Source organism: Diadema antillarum, unplaced genomic scaffold, assembly GCF_040938485.1.
Source record: "Diadema antillarum isolate AM-2024a unplaced genomic scaffold, OU_Dant_1.0 seq00000156_RagTag, whole genome shotgun sequence".
NCBI lineage: Eukaryota > Metazoa > Echinodermata > Echinoidea > Diadematoida > Diadematidae > Diadema > Diadema antillarum.
The window spans coordinates 1,240,219-1,256,983 of NW_027271228.1; the positions used below are offsets into that span (position 1 = coordinate 1,240,219).

The window sequence follows — 16,765 nt, forward strand, 5'->3', positions numbered from 1 at the left end:
TATTTTTTCATCGGCGTTAGTTCATTTGTTAGATTTGTTTGTGTGCAAAGTAACTCAAAAAGTTGTAAATGGATTTTAATGAAACCTGCAGGAAAATTTGATAATGAAACAAGAAAAAGATCATTAAGTAATTTTGGTAGTGATCAGGAAATTTTCATGGATTTTTGAAGTTTTTTTTTCTTTTATCTTTTGGTAGATAAGGTCAATGAATTGTTCAGGCTGCGCGTACCTGAGGTTTGCGCTCTATGAAAGCGCGTTCTCGGCTCGGGGAGGCGACGCGCAGCTATTTAGAAGCTGATCACGTCAACAAAAGGCTTCTATAGTTAACAAGGAAAGGTAGAAATTACGCGGTGCGTAATATAGGTCCCCGCCGGAAGTAGCATTTTGTAGCAAAATGTACAATATAGGTCAAAAATCAAGTTCAAAGGTCAAAGAAGTCAAAGGTCAAAATTCTGTGTAGAAGTTTTGAAGCCCTCACCTAGTGCCATCACATAAAGCAAACGGAATCGAAATCGAGTTAGAAATGGCGAAGGAGTAGCATTTTGTAGCAAAAATTAATGTACAATACAGGTCAAAAATCAAGGTCAAAGGTCAAAGAAGTCAAAGGTCAAAATTCTGTGTAGAAGTTTTGAAGCCCTCACCTAGTGTCATCACATAAAGCAAACGGAATCGAAATCGGGTTAGAAAAGGCGAAGGAGTAGCATTTTGTAGCCAATGTACAATACAAGTCAAAAATCAAGGTCAAAGGTCAAAGAAGTCAAATGTCAAAATTCTGTGTAGAAGTTTTGAAGCCCTCACCTAGTGCCATCACATAAAACAAACGGAATCGATATCGGGTTAGAAATGGCGGAGTAGCATTTTGTAGCAAATGTACAATATAGGTCAAAAATCAAGGTCAAAGGTCAAAGAAGTCAAAGGTCAAAATTCTGTGTAGAAGTTTCAAAGCTCCCATGTAGTGCTATCATATAAAGCAAACAGAATCAAAATTGGCTCATAAATGATAGAGAAGTAGCAAATTGAAGATTTTGATCACACACGGACGCACACATGGACACACGGACGGACACACGGAAACACAATTCTATGTAGAAGTTTTGAAGCCCTCACCTAGTGCCATCACATAAAGCAAACGGAATCGAAATCGGATTAGAAATGGCGAAGAAGCATATTGTAGCAAAATGTACAATGCAGGTCAAAAATCAAGGTCAAAGGTCAAAATTCTGTGTAGAAGTTTTGAAGCCTTCACCTAGTGCCATCACATAAAGCAAACGGAATTGAAATCGGGTTAGAAATGGTGAAGGAGTAGCATTTTGTAGCAAAATGTACAATATAGGTCAAAAATCAAGGTCAAAGGTTAAAGAAGTCAAAGGTCAAAATTCTGTGTAGAAGTTTCGAAGCCCTCACCTAGTGCCATCACATAAAGCAAACGGAATCGAAATTGGGTTAGAAATGGCGAAGGAGTAGCATTTTGTAGCAAAATGTACAATATAGGTCAAATGTCAAGGTCAAAGGTCACAACTGAAAATCTGTGTAGAAGTTTCAAAGCTCCCATGTAGTGCTATCATATAAAGCAAACAGAATCAAAATTGGCTCATAAATGACAGAGAAGTAGCAAATTGAAGATTTTGATCGCACACGGACGCACACACGGACACACGGACATACACACGGACACACAAACGTACGGAGCCGAACTCGTTCGGCGGGGACAAAAATTGGGCGATTTTCAGCATGCGCATGATTATGGGTGAAAATGAGCTGCTTGGCGGAGGTCTGCGCTCCCGGAATGTTTTTTCTAGTTTCTTCTTTATCACAACACTTTGATGAGAAACGGAGATAGCACTTCACAAGCTAATCAATACTTCCTTGTCAGAAGAAAAGACTGAGCTGCCATACCTAGAATGCCCGCTTGGTCAATAGGTGTGGCATCCCCGTTCCACGACAGACTCTGGCAGATTACACATTCATTCTCAGGTTCTGTTCCACGTCTTCCGGTACTTGTGTGATCAGGAACCGGGTCTCTGCTGGACAGCGTTGTCGGCCACATAACCTCCCTATTCTTCGTCAAATTATTTTCTCGATCTCTGTAAAGTTCTCCAGTCACAATGCTTTGCCCGCATTCCGTCAAGGGCAGGGCTACGCATCTGCTATCACTGTCCCGTTCTTGCGCGCCAACATGTTCTGAACCAAGTAGATTCGCTGCGTCTTTGTGCCAACTCGATCCGCCATCTTGAGAAGCCAAAGAAACTGATGGTATATCGTAAAATGTATTCAATTGGAGCGTACCCTCTTTGAAGTCGTCATCATGATCAATTACATCATGGCAGGCATCGCAATCCTTTCTCGCTAAGGGGATGGGATAATCCATGACAGGGTGGTCTGTTGGCTCCTCCCGCTGAGAATTGCTCCGATTCCCGTGAAATCCACCTCTGAATGCCGTCTCGTCACTGCAGATTTCATCTTCCATTTCATCTTCTCTTGACAGACAAGTGTCGCAGCGGGTCTTGCATTTTATTTCTTGTCTCCGATACACACCAAGTAGTTGGAGGTTCCACACAATCAGAGCTGGCCAGGTCGTCCTTCCACTCGCATTCATGTTGGCTGTTCTCGACAGTCTGAATGGATTAGGCAGTTAGAAGGATTTATGCAGGGCGTGAGCACTTTGTACGCTCTACCATATTTGCTTCTCTTGAAAGCCGCCTCCATAATGACTCTTTCTGTTTCTGGGTGGGTATTGACTAGTGCATGAGAGCTATTTACGAACATAAGTTATTAATGTAATTGACGAGGAAGAGAAGTGCAGGTTTCGATCAAATTACCTGCCAAGTCATTTTTCTTTTCTCGTTTCCTCTTTATCTAATGGAAAGATAGATTGAGATAATGAAGAATTGGTAGACAAATAGATAATTAGGGAGAGAGATAGAGTGTGTGTTATTTCTTGGTTTGTTCAGAGCTTCATCCACTATAGATAGGCATGAATAGTTCTTTTTATTTTGTTCTTTTTTATCAAGTCACGAGCTCAACACCCACAAGTCTAGAGCCAAGTGTCAAACAGCTCACGAGTCATATAACAGCCCACAAGCTATAAGACGGTGAAAATTAAAGTCCCACGGGCTTGACATGAGATATGAGATATGCTCACGAGTTACGGTCCACGAGCAAATATGGCCCATGAGCTCGACAATAGACAATCTATAGGCCTATATATATATATATATATATATATATATTGCTAGTCGAAGTTCTTGTATTCTGTTGATTTGTGTTTTGTGTATTATAATCATTATTCATTTTTCACGGTTCATATATGTGTGCAATTATTACTTCAAGAACTGAAGATCCCGTTGGGGAGCACTTGCTTCAAAATGCGTAGACGCTACAACTTCTGATTACGACGCAATATTATAATACACATATTTGTCACCCCGTCACACTGCTGGATTTGGAGCAAACTAGTTCAAACTTTCTTTTTTTTTATTATATATGAGATATACATTTTTTTTTGGCCTCCCCCTCGAAATTTGACGAATTCAAGATAGGCTCAGATTTCTTCAAAACGTCAGGCCAAAATCTGTTTGATTTACCAAAATTTATCCAAATTTTGTATTTATTCCATTATAAATTGTATTTATCCAAAGTCCGTCACAATCCCAAAGTTTTCGACATTAAAAACTGAGAGAAACAAGGCCCCCAGTGTCCATCTGAGCACCTCACTATTTTGATAGACCTATATACGACGAAACATTAATTTTATTTAAAAAAAAAGAAATCGCGAAAGACGATTATACCACCCTTATACCACTTCTCGATTTATTCGTATCTTCATACGTATCAATATTTTTAATACTTGATCTGATTTCCATTCAAAGCAAATGTAAAAATGTTTGGTGAAATAACATGACAAGAAAGAAATGCCCACGTCAGTTAACCCATATGGTAATGCGGCTTAAGAGCTTGTCATTAGTAAAACACATGTTGCTCGATGGCAAAATATCGGGCTTCTCTTGACATTCTTTTATAACCCTTCCTTGCCACTTTACATCTCAAAGTGGACTTCCTGTTTAAAGGAATCCACAGAAAACATAATCCGGGAGAGAGACAATTTTAATCTGTCAAAGAGAAAATACATTTCGTGGACTTACAAAGGTCGGAGTTTCTTCCTTCCGTGGGTCCGAACGCTCTTATTGGGTGATGTATCTTGCCACATGATGTTGATGGTGTCCTTAACGAAAAAAAAAAACCCCAAAAAACAACAACGACCATGAAGACAACAAGAACAGCAGCAAAAAAAAAAAAAAAAATCCTCCAAAAACAAAACAAAAAACTTAACAACATCATCAAACTATGAACAAAATCTCTTTAGGTACCTCCAACTAGAGTCTTTTGAGAATAGATGAATCACACAGACCTAATATAGGGATGAGCACTTTAAGAGTGCAACATTCGGCGTGGCTATGGTTTAACGCATTCATCATTCATGCAGGCCTACAGTATCATGAAAGACCTCAGCCCACACCCCAACCCCGCACCATAATATAACACCCGCTCTCTCTCTCTTTCCATATTGACCATGTCCATAGACTTCCCACAAAATAGAATATGGTTACTTGGCAATAATTGCGATCGAAACTAATCCATGCTATAAAGAGGGAAATGAAAGGTGAAAAAAAGACAAAGGTCTGCGTTTGTATGGCAAATGAAAAGCGCCATCATGACTTTTAGAGTGGTTAAAGAGGAAGTAAATGTGTTGATTTATAGCACTTGTCGTGGCTAGCATCGCTTGATTTATTCCTGAAGAAAGCTTTAGGTTAGACCAGTCTTACATGTGAAACAGTCTCTCTAATAGCTTTAAGGGGGAGTAGAAGATCTTACATCAACAACTCATCGGTAAGCGTCGTAATCACCGTGGATCATTGAGAACTGAGAATAAGAAAGATTTGGAAGTCAAAATGAGCGAGGTTAAAAGGTGGTCTCGTCTGATGGAGTTGAATTTTCAATTCGTTGCCATTTATCGAGGACAGAAGATTAACAGCAAGCCTCGTTGCGACCTATGTCTGAGGGAAGAGAAATTCCCTGACGCAGGAGACAACGATTCGATCCCCACAAGGGCTCCTTCCCATAGCCAGAGCGGTTGCCACAGCGAGGATGTCAATAGCTACCCAGTTATGGACTATCCCATCCCTATGTCGAGGGAAACATGTTGCGCGTTCTACCATGACGACGGTGATGATGATGACGATGGACTCAGAGAGGTCCTGCCTCCCGTGGATACATTCTACGATTTATCAGATTCGAATATGCGGAAGACGAATGAAATGAAAGATGTAGCTGGGAGGGTGTGTCCGGATGATTCCAGATCGACAATGCGCAGAGACGCTGCTGTGGGCAATCGCCGGAGCAGCACAGTCCGACGCCGGACTGATGTGTCGTCAAGGCTCGGGGGTTACAGTTCTATCAACATCAATTACGAACAGGAAACGGACGTCGGGCAGATGTCATTGGACAGCGGGTATGTAACCCGTCGTCAACCATCAGCATCTGAAACAAGGTGTGGTGTGTGCGAGAGTCTGGGATGGGATGGGGACGCTCGGCCAATCAGATCAGCAGATAATGAAGGTAATAATTTGTAAGATCAATTCACTTAATCATGTTAATAGTATTCACAAGTGATTCGATGACGAACTGTTGTAACGCAGTTGACAAATCACGGGCTCTCAAATCTCTATATCTAGGTCCTCGGTTTGAGTCTGTCGGTTTTAGCGTTGATGTTTAAAACTTTAAAGGGGAAACTCCTTATCTTAATCGCTTAGAGAATTATAAGGCAATCGGCCCCATGCTCACAGGTATGAGACTGCTTCCTTACAGGCTACAACAGCAACAACAACAACAGCAACGAATCCAAAGTTCATTTTTTGTGGTCAAATATTCGGCAAGGTAAACAATTGGAAGGAAAACAGCTTGCATTTGTTGATTGATTTTCTATTTTGATTTGATTTATTTCCGCCTTCAATCAAACAAATTGAATACAAAAAGACATAAAGACAAAGAATATAAATGATAACATAGCAAAATGTTATCAATAAGATGATAACATAGCATTACACAAAAGATAAACATAAGTAATTTAGTTAGTTTTGTGCAGCAAATATAAACAAAACATGTAAATAAGATAGATATTTTCTTTTTCAGTAAAATAACAGAGATAATTGAATGTAGGAGACCACCATCGTGAGCGATTAAGCTTGAAATGAATGGGGTCTCATAAAACAATTGTAAAAAGACTCTCCAGATCAGATGGGTGCTGTACAGTTGTAGATATGGGTGCAGAATGCAATTGCCTGATGAAAAACAGAGATTGAAAAAAAAGTTTATAAACGTGCAGTATATATTTTTCTTAACTTAATGAGTTGGAAGCAGACAATGGTGTCAAATACCGCTTATGTGTAGCTTTAAAGAAGTAATAGTTGAACAAGACTTTATATTGAAGATTATTCCAAATGACCCGAGTGTTCATAAGATTTGTGAGTCACTAACAATTTGGGATTCGTAAGATGGAAATTTAAACATAATATGCGAGTAGGATAGAAATGAACACATGTATTGAACCTGAACATGTTATCATGGATACATTAACTGCATAGAATTAAAGGAGTTGCTATTGTCAGATGAGGGGGAGAAATTAATGTTAAAATCACCAAAAACATATTTTGATTACCTATCTTATGAAAATGTTTAAAGTTTCGATTTATTTCATTACTTCTTATATATCAATATTACATCAAGAACAAACACACAAATTCTTGTACCTTTTCAATAATAAGCAAAAGAATATGCATACATAAGAGACACAGTAATTTCAATGATAACTGGTCGAAAAATCGGGTTGTACAAATAAAACGTATAAGACGGGACCTTCTCCACAAAAACAGATTACGATCTGTAGCGCGTTGACGAGTGTGGTTAATCGAAAAATAATATATACAACATTATTTTCCATGAGATGCTGCAAAATTCTATATGTAAATCCAATTCGTCGCAAAATAATTCACAATTCAAACCAGGGGTATATAAACTAAATTGTAGTAAACATTTGTAGAAGTTGGGTTATTGATTTCAATAAATAACGTTTCTGCGTGTCATAACTTGATATCAGAACGGGTTTGAACTGTACATTTGGTGCAATGTATAACGCAACAGCACTAATAAGCGTACAGTTAGGTAAATCATAAACATCTGGGGAATTCTGATGTAACCAAGACTGCAACAGATTTTCAAAATGATACATTCTAAATTGTTATTCCTAGAGTTTATATGAAGAAGTGAAATATCATCTGAATGATAAGGAATGGTATCATTGAATTCAAAGGGTAAATAATATTTGCTGTTGTGTATATGTTATAACATCTGCAACAATATCAGGAGCATTCACTAGTGATTCCATCTAACTGTACAAAAATGTTAAATAGCGGAAATTTGGAAGACAACAACTATGTGGGTGCACAGGTGCATTTTGCAAGTGCATACTATAGTGTATACTATAGTACACATAGTGCATAGTATAATAGTAAAGTGTGTACAAAGTGCAAGTGTGTGCGTGTAATCTCAATATACAATCCAAAGATACAATTAAACCCATCTTGGTCACAGTTACAGTAATCTCTTAAATACGACAGATCACCAGAGCATAGCCAGACCACCCCAGTATCAGGGTGTCATTTTTTACGCATTCACACACACACACACACACACACACACACATACACACACACAATATGAATTGTGGGGAAAGATACATCTGCTAGTACCATAATTCTCAAATTCTATGAGCATATTGATTGATCAGTCGTTTGTAAGATTGCATGAAGTATATAAAAAGGAAGACTTTTGCAATAGGTAATTATTACTAAGATGGTATACAAACTTTTACAAATAGTTATATCAATTGGACTGAGAGATTTTGTGCATATTTCGTTAAAAAAATAGCAGGTAGGTCTCTCACGCGAGAAATGCCCATTCTTAAAAAGGAAAGTGTATTTTTTATTGTATGAGAAAAAGATTGGTGATTATATAGCGCTATATTTACCAATTTAGAATCACATTATTATGAGATTGGCATACTCATTAGTATAACGAATATCCATAGCCCACATTAGGAAAATCCTTACTTCTTTGTATTTCTTTCAAGGAATTTTCACTCATCTGTATTTACTATATACATGTATCTTGACCATTCTATAGAACAGGAATGACGCATCATCAGACAGATAGACACAATGTAAATTATCTAATGAAATGAATTGATTGTTGAAGAAGTATGCATCACCCAGCCCAGAAAAAGATTTCAGAATAATTGAGAAAGTTGTGACTCAAATTCCAACAAGCCCCCGACCATTATCACGTGCAACAGGTGCTCATTCACAAAATGTAACCGTGATTGTCGGAAGGTGGGGCAACAGGTATATTACTACAAAAACCGTGAAAAATAAATTGACTAGATACGGAAAATAGCAGAAAATCAGAAAATATATAAGAAAAGATTAAACAACAACAACAGCAACTATGAGAAAAAATGTCTGAAGGCATAAATGTACTAGGATGGCAGTTTGGAAATCAATAGAAGTATAGTTTGTTATTTTTTATGATTATTATGGACTTTAAAAAAAGGAAGAAGAAAGAATACACACGCAGATCAATAATTACACCGCGACACTGCTAGTAGTATAGAACCAGGCTCGGCAATGGAAAGAATGTAGGTCTATTGTGAAGAACGTGCGATTGTTGGCGCTTTGATGGTTGAAACTAAAGAATAGTTTTGATATAGATCGACACGGGAAATCTATTTTTGTCTTCATGGCCACAGATTCTTTTTTTTTTCTTTTTTCTTTTTTTTTTCTTTTTTTTTGGGTGGTGGTTGCTTTGATATACAATTGTAAAGCGCCTTGAGCATTTAATCAAAGTGGAGAACGGCGCTATAGAAATTGTATGTATGTATTATTATTATTATTATTATTATTATTATTATTATTATTATTATTCGTCATTACGTTCATCTTTGAAGTGTTCCGAGAATATCAAAGAATGCTTGGTAAGATCAAAATCAGACCTGGCATTCCGCACGAAACGAACGAGGCCACGTTCGTCGGAGTTACAGTGTCCTTGCAAAAAAAGTCAGGCAAAACTCGTTTGGATTTTTCTCCTATGAAGTTCCTAGTACATCCACCAGCAACATTATGAAAATGCATGGTGGCACCTTTCCAAAACTTTAATGACCTAAACCTATGCTGTAGAAATCGGAACATATCACACTAAAACTGTACTAATTTGCAAAGAGTAATTCTGCCAGTAACATCTTTCATAATGCAATTTTGCATGGGTAGCTGTACACGTATTAGCTCGATTGATGCAAGCTGTGCCGACTCTTTGTTGTGACGTCTGCATATCATTATCATAAATCAGATGGGAAATGTTTTTAGCGCGGAAGGGCGCCCAAACTGCTAGAACGTTTGGTCATGTTTTTTCATCATTAAAGCTTTTCTTTTTCTGTCATGAAAGAATATAACAAACCTGAATAATAGAAAGGAAGATATACAAAAAAAAAAAAGTTTTAATATGCGATACGAGAACTATGTCGGTAATCTTTAGATACGTAAAGCGATGATGTACCAACGTTATTTGAATCGTTTACCCAATGCGCGTTGGCACTACTATGTAGACAAGAAGATATTTTGACTATTTTCACAGGTTATTGATTATTCTCTTTTGTATCAGCCTTACAGTTGAATATCTTGTTCACATTTAGTGATGGCTATCACGTTGGCACTCTGACTACAAGACTAGGCTTATGACACACATTCGACAGTTTTCGAATCGATTTGATCAGCACACCGGTTCAGAGAGGCCACTCAAGTGTCAGAAATCAGGCGCATGACTAGGTGGTACTTTGTATTACAATCAATTATTCTCTTATTTCTCTTCTTTTAAGATCTTGGCCCAAAACATCGAGTCGTTGGTGGAGCTATTTCCTTCCTTTTCGTCTCAATCCTTGTGATCGCTTCGATTATCGTATCGGTTCATGGACTCTTTCGCATGTTTGGGAAGAAGCATCAAGTACTGCGGATGATCTCTTTCTTTTCGTACTGGCTCACTCTCTCCTCACCGATCTTCATCTTTTTCTATTCCCATCTGGTGTCATACTTAAAGGGTACGTGGTGAATAACAATTGTGATGGAACCTTGATATATTTGCACATAGGATCTATTATTCCTGTTGAAATACATAAACCATTCCATTATCTAAGTCACAGGGTATCGTAACTACTTAGTGTATCATAAAAAAGTAATATTCCTATCATCTCTGATATCTGCTCCTTTATTATGTACGAGATGAATCAGCAAGTTCTGTTGTGCTATACTGTGAATACCCGTATGATAACTTTCTTCCCACACACATTGATTCAATTCTAGCATGTATCTGTAGCGTTGATGAGGTCTTTGTAACCTTCTTCGATTGAAGAGACAGTTTGAATACATCACTTTAAATGCTTTAATGTACACAATTTGACACAATTTTATATGAAATATGATATTATATACACTGAGCGGAAATACCATTTTGACTAAAAATTTGCTGCCCGAACCCCAACAGGCTTCCAATACCCGACTGATGTCCACAGGATCGGGGTCAAACAGAGTGACTGGTACCCTATACTGCATCAGGAATTCGTCACCCGACGACTCCAGTACGTCTGTACAGCAGCCGTCAACAAAGAACGAGGACCATGGCGGTGGCTCGCTGTCCTCGTCATCTGGATAGCCATTAACATCGGATTCGAAGTGACCTTTAACATCCTCTCTCATCGTGAAGTGTGGGATACATTCGAGTTCATTTCGTCTATCTTTATGTGGTACCATTTTGGCATCTTCTGCATCCTTCTTTCTCTGATGAGGAAGTCTTTCGAGCAAGAGCTAGAAATCAACCTTACATTCATCCATCGTAACAAAGACCGGTAATTGCAGTGACTTATTACTCACATTACATACAGGACAAGAAAACATTGTAACCTAAGTCGTCTATATTGTTTTGGATGCGGCTGGATAAAACAATAAGCCATATGCAAAAAACAGTATTGGGTGTAACTATTTTCTAGACATTGAAACCACATAGCTTTAGAAAAGCTAGATATCAACAAAGGGGATTTGTATAATTTTGAAGGTACATCTAAATGAAATAGCGGTCAAAAAAGAGATGAAAAGAAAGCAAAATGTTTTGGCATTACGACACTGATATCAAATCATATTGGTGTCAGTCCGACTCACTGAATAGAAATAAATGTATTTTGAATGTCCCTTTTATAGAGAAAAGATCGAATAAAACTGAGTGAGCCAGAGGAGGTATATGATTAAACAATTGGGATTCACAAACACACTGTAAGGTTTTCCAGGCCATTTAGTCCCCTTTTCATTGAATTTTCATTGGAGAGGCTTACTGCATTCATATCATAATCCTAGGTTCATATTCACTGAATTTTAATTCTTATTCGGTTTTCCTTTTTTGTCTAATCTTTAAATGATATCAAATGTAAGCATTCAATTTCGTCAACTGTTACTGAAATTATTCCCTACCGCTTTGCGAGTTAGGCATCTGGTATCAAATCCGTGAATTTTCGAAACAAATTAAACACCCACACACACCACAACTGCCATTAGCATCACTATCCCAGCAGCCCAAGGCCTAGCATAACTAGTCAGAAAGCTAAAATATTCTGCCAACGGAACGAAATAATCGACATAACGCTATTATCCACAACAATAACTTACGCAATGTTAGCATTTTATGCGAAACTTTTATGCAAAAACTGGAAATCTTTCCATTTCGTAGGTTTGTAGTTCTCATGGTTTATCTTTGATTGTCAATCCTGTAGCATCGACTGGTGTCGGGCTCGTATGTTCGAAACTTACCGAGACTTGCGCCTCTTCAACCGCGCCGTCCACCGCTGGATGCTCATGTGTACGAACCTCTGTCTCATGGGGATAGCCCTGCACGTGTCCTGGAATTACTTGAGTCTCAGCGACAGTCTCTCCGAAGCCGACATCGGTAAGGTGATCAATCTCGACCTGCTCATCTTTTCGGAAAAAGGTTTGATCCTCTGCCTACCGGTAGCGGCTCTGCACAGCTTCACGGACTTGAATTACCTCCTGGCCCACTTTCGACTCGCACTGTCCAGGCAACGTCGTCAGGGCAACGAGTTCTTCTGGGACGCGTTGATTCGATACTTGGATACGCTGCGCTACGGAAACTCTCGTGGTAGCACTCACTTGAAGACGTTACTCACCATTTTCTCCGTCTATGTTGGTCTTCAGTTGGGCTGGCAAGACTGGAACTACCATGGCTTCGCAGGTACCACTACTACATCTGTTCCTTCTTCCGCGGCACCTACAACCGAGTAGATGAGTCGTCGAGTTCCCAATTAAAGACATGTCAATTGAATCTTTATATTAAACATGTTTGTTTTCAGCTAAAGCTCTAAATATTTGTCACCATTTATGCATTTCAGTGATAGGTTGAATGCCCGCTTTAGAATCAAAATGTGATAGGGAATCTTCTTAGTTCATTACTTTTGAATACGTATTATGAAAATATTTGCCTTCTACATATACAACACTAAATAATCTAACATGTAATAACTTCGTAATTTCACCTGTACTGGCGATGGAGTGGCGTGTTCACAGAAGTCCCTTCCTTGCTCGTTCGCCTCTCCTTTTTTATCTTTGCCCTTTATGATGCTATAATTTCTGTGTGTTCCTTCCTTCCTTCTTTATTTCTCTTTTGTGTGATCAACTGTGTTTGTTTTTGTGTACTGTTGTTTTGTGACTGTTCTATCTTATTTTATTTAATTTTTACATACAGCTCAATGCAAAGTGTCTTTGTCATAACATTTACTTCATTTTGTTCGTATGCCTTCTACATTATAAAGATACTTTAAATGCTGTTCTTTGTAAGAAATGATTTTCAATTACCTGTAATATGTATATGTATATAAAAAAATTGTGAAATACTCCAACTGAAAGAGATGAATTTAGATATAGCGCACTCCAGTTAGAACTAACCTGGTTCTAACGAAGTTTCCTTATAACGAAATCAAATTTCAGGTTCCAAAATCATTATCTGTATTTAAAAGTCTATGGTACAAAATTTTCATCTTTATATTACCCTATCAATATGAAAGAGAATAAACTTTCCTTTATTTCACTTGATTCTATTGCAGTCTTGCATGAAATTAAAGAATATTACACAATTGATTTATGCAAACAGATTACCATTGAATATTACAAAGACAGAATAATGTATTTTTTAGGCCTCCAGGCAATGTTGTATTCAAAACAGTACTCCTTATGAAGTAGTTTCTTCCACTGCATTTTAGGTGTTTCTGTTGATTATAATCTTTGCTGGAAATGTCATATTAATGATATTGGAAAATCATTTCACCGAACATAGGTATAATGAACACGTTGAAATATTAGCTTCCTTCATCAGCATTAATGATGTTATATTATTCATGTTTGATGTTACCGTATCTGAATTACGATATATTAGCTTGGGGCAATATCTATCTGACGCTATTACATAATATTCTATTACTGCAAAAGAAGACCCTCGGATTTGTTTTTTAGCCTTCAGCTCCGAACACATACTGATGCTTTGTTTTTCGATTATAACATCTTGCAAATAAAAGATTAGTATTTATTTGAACTCAGCTAGTTAATATATAATTATGATTGTAATCACCTTCCTAAAACATCTTACGATTTACTTCATCCGAATATTCACGAGCATATTCCACTGGACATTCGAATAAATTTCATCTTCCCTTGGTCAGAACAGTACATACCCAAAATACATTCGTTTGAATTGGACCCAAATTTTAGAATACCCTTGATGACAGTTTAAAAGAAGCTTGTAAACGTATCACATTTAAATATAAACAAAGAAAACAATAGATAACATTGTATGTGATAATATTCGTGCTTCCAGCTCTCCCGACAATGGAGTGATGTGTTCTGTTATGCTGACATGTCTACATTCTTCTCTACCCTTCTTCCTTTCTTCTGTCCTCTCTCTTGTATTTTGTTGTTCTGTAATATTATCGTGTTCTCTTCCTTGTACGACGTTACGTTTACATGTTTTTCGTTGGTTGGGCAATCGCACGAGTATGTGTGTATGTATTTACTATTGTTTGTTTATTCCTCTCCATCAGTCTTTTGTTGATGACACACGGCTCAGCGAATAGTGCCTTCATTTTGTTGTAACGTTGTAAGATTAGTTTGAAATTGCTTTTCTTTTTTGTACTTCATGATTACTGTTTATGATGATGTTGTTTAGTGACATATTGCTGAGTTTTGAGTAATTCACGTATTATAAGCCTTGCTTTTTAGTGAATCACTCTTTTTTCATCCTTTTCGGTCAACCTTTTAAAGTATACATTGATGTTCTTAGTTATTCTACTTTGGTGTACATTTCGTATCTTATAATATACTTTACAAATCATAATGCGTTATGTATTTTTCTTTTTCAAACTGATCCAACAATGTGATGGTGTAATGCATACTTTTTATTTTGTTGTACTCTTTGTTGGATGTCAGCTGGTAACTAAATGAAACTGAACTGAACTGAAAAATCTGAACTTGAAAAAGTGTTTTATTTTCTTCCCCCCTTTTTTCTTTGCTGAGTGTAGAAATCATTCTTGGTTCACTCCTTGTATCACATTCCGTTTCCGAGGAAAACTTGCATTACATCAATCCAAAATTAAATAAGGTTCGATATTGCCAAAGTTCGTTGTTATAAAAGACACAGATACCATATTAATACCTAGATGTTCGTTAATTCGAAAATGATAAAGGGTTCATCATTACGAACATTGGAGGTGTATTCAAAAGTATCGTTATTCCCAAAATTCGTTAATCTGATTATAGAATAGGGTTAGATATTGCAAAGTTTTCTTCATAATCTTTAGAAAAAAATAGGAATCTTCTTCTTTCCGAAGGTTTGTTAATGGGGTTATTAAGTGAAGTTCGTTGATAAAAAAGGTTGGAATTACCTTCGGATTAACAAACCTTTCGAACAACCAACGTTATCTCAATTCTGAAATTGCAAAATTTTGCAGCGTATGATAAGTGTTCAATGAACAAAATTCAATAGACTTTTATTGTGTATTCATTACATGTCGTATTTGTTCGGTTATAACGAAATTTCGATAAAACGAAAGAAAACTGCCAGTCGCGACTACTTCGTTGGAGTGCACTGTACGATACAAAAGAAATTGAACAAAAAGACCTTTCGGTGAAGTAATTTAACTTGGCTCCATGTTTCAAATGCATGACATGAGGTCATGAGGTCATAGGTCAAAGGTCAATTGAAATGTTAATATTTCACTTTTTTTCTCCATATCTCGCAAATGGTTCAAGGTATCTTCATGGAACTTAGTACATATGGATGCATGTACTGCCTTGCAGTGATTATGTAGGGAATTTGGAGTCAGGGATCAAATGTTGAGGTCAACTCCTCAAAATTTCACTATTTCTCTCATATTTATGCAATGCCTGCAGGATTTTTTTTGAAACTATATATATATGTAGATGTAAATTCTTCTCATTCATCCAGTCGAAGTACAAGATCAAAGATTAGTTGAATCAAGAAACTGGAAATAAACTCACTGTTGCGACGTTTCGCCAATTATCAATTGGCTTCTTCGGGCGAATGAAGCTCCCGATGATGGAATGGCCCTTAAATAGTGCGAGATTGTGCAGAGCGCACTGGACCTTGTCCAGCGCGCGAAAGACGGCTTGGGATCTAACATCAAACCTGATGCTGTGAGAGGAGTTACGGCATGACGTGAGTACCCTATTATGTCACTCTGAATTACCGAAACCGAACATCACAGAAAAAGAACGACGTGCTTTGGAAAAGTTAGCAGGGGATAAGAACATTGTTATTGTACCAGCAGATAAAGGGAGGTGTGTAGTTGTGCTTGACAAAGACAAGTACACTGACAAATGTTTAGATTTGTTGGACGATAAGAAGACCTATAAGACCATAGGTTACAACCCTACCAATGGATATAGGAAGACAGTAACTGGTGTCATTAACAAGATCCACAAGGAAGGTGGTTTCAGCGATAGACAAAAACAGTTCTTGACTCCACCTACAGAACCTACAGTACCAGGATTTTATGGCCTGCCAAAGGTACATAAACCTGATCCCATTCCAGTGAGACCTATTGTAAGCTGCATTGGCTCGGTGACTTACAGCCTTGCCAAACACCTTGCCAACATTCTAAGTCCCTTAGTAGGGAAGTCCCCTCACCACGTGAAAAACAGCCAAGACTTCATTGAGAAGATTTCACACATCAACTAGCGGATAATGAAACATTAGTATCATATGATGTAAGTGCCTTATTTACATCGATTCCCTCATCAGAAGCAGTTTATGCGGTTAGGACATGTCTTAGTCGGGATGACAGCTGGAAGGATCGTACTTCACTTTCCATAGATCAGATTGTTGAAGCGTTAGGGGTTTGTTTGAGTACAACCTATTTCTCTTTCAACGGCAAGCACTACATACAACAACATGGATGTGCTATGGGTTCACCAGTTTCTCCCATAGTGGCCAACATCTACATGCAAGAGTTTGAGGCCACAGCACTGAGTACCTACTCTGGACACAAACCACGTATCTGGCTCCGCTACGTGGATGACACTTTTGTCATCCT

General features: G+C 37.7%; 1 protein-coding gene across 1 annotated transcript; it reads left to right on the forward strand.

The window, feature by feature from the left end:
• The first annotated feature begins 4,738 nt into the window (after positions 1-4,738).
• Positions 4,739-12,790, forward strand: LOC139727852 (uncharacterized). Its single transcript, XM_071638826.1, has 4 exons — positions 4,739-5,616; positions 9,983-10,201; positions 10,645-11,005; positions 11,921-12,790. Exons 1-4 carry the CDS (start codon positions 4,950-4,952, stop codon positions 12,444-12,446), a joined length of 1,773 nt encoding a protein of 590 aa, XP_071494927.1. The 5' UTR covers positions 4,739-4,949; the 3' UTR covers positions 12,447-12,790.
• The last annotated feature ends 3,975 nt before the right edge of the window (positions 12,791-16,765 follow it).

Coding starts and splice junctions, on each gene's coding strand:
- LOC139727852 (XM_071638826.1), top strand. CDS start 4,950: ATGAGCGAGGTTAAAAGGTGGTCTCGTCTGATGGAGTTGAATTTTCAA. Junction 5,617..9,982: donor CAGATCAGCAGATAATGAAG/GTAATAATTTGT, acceptor TCTTCTTTTAAG/ATCTTGGCCCAAAACATCGA. Junction 10,202..10,644: donor TCTGGTGTCATACTTAAAGG/GTACGTGGTGAA, acceptor GAACCCCAACAG/GCTTCCAATACCCGACTGAT.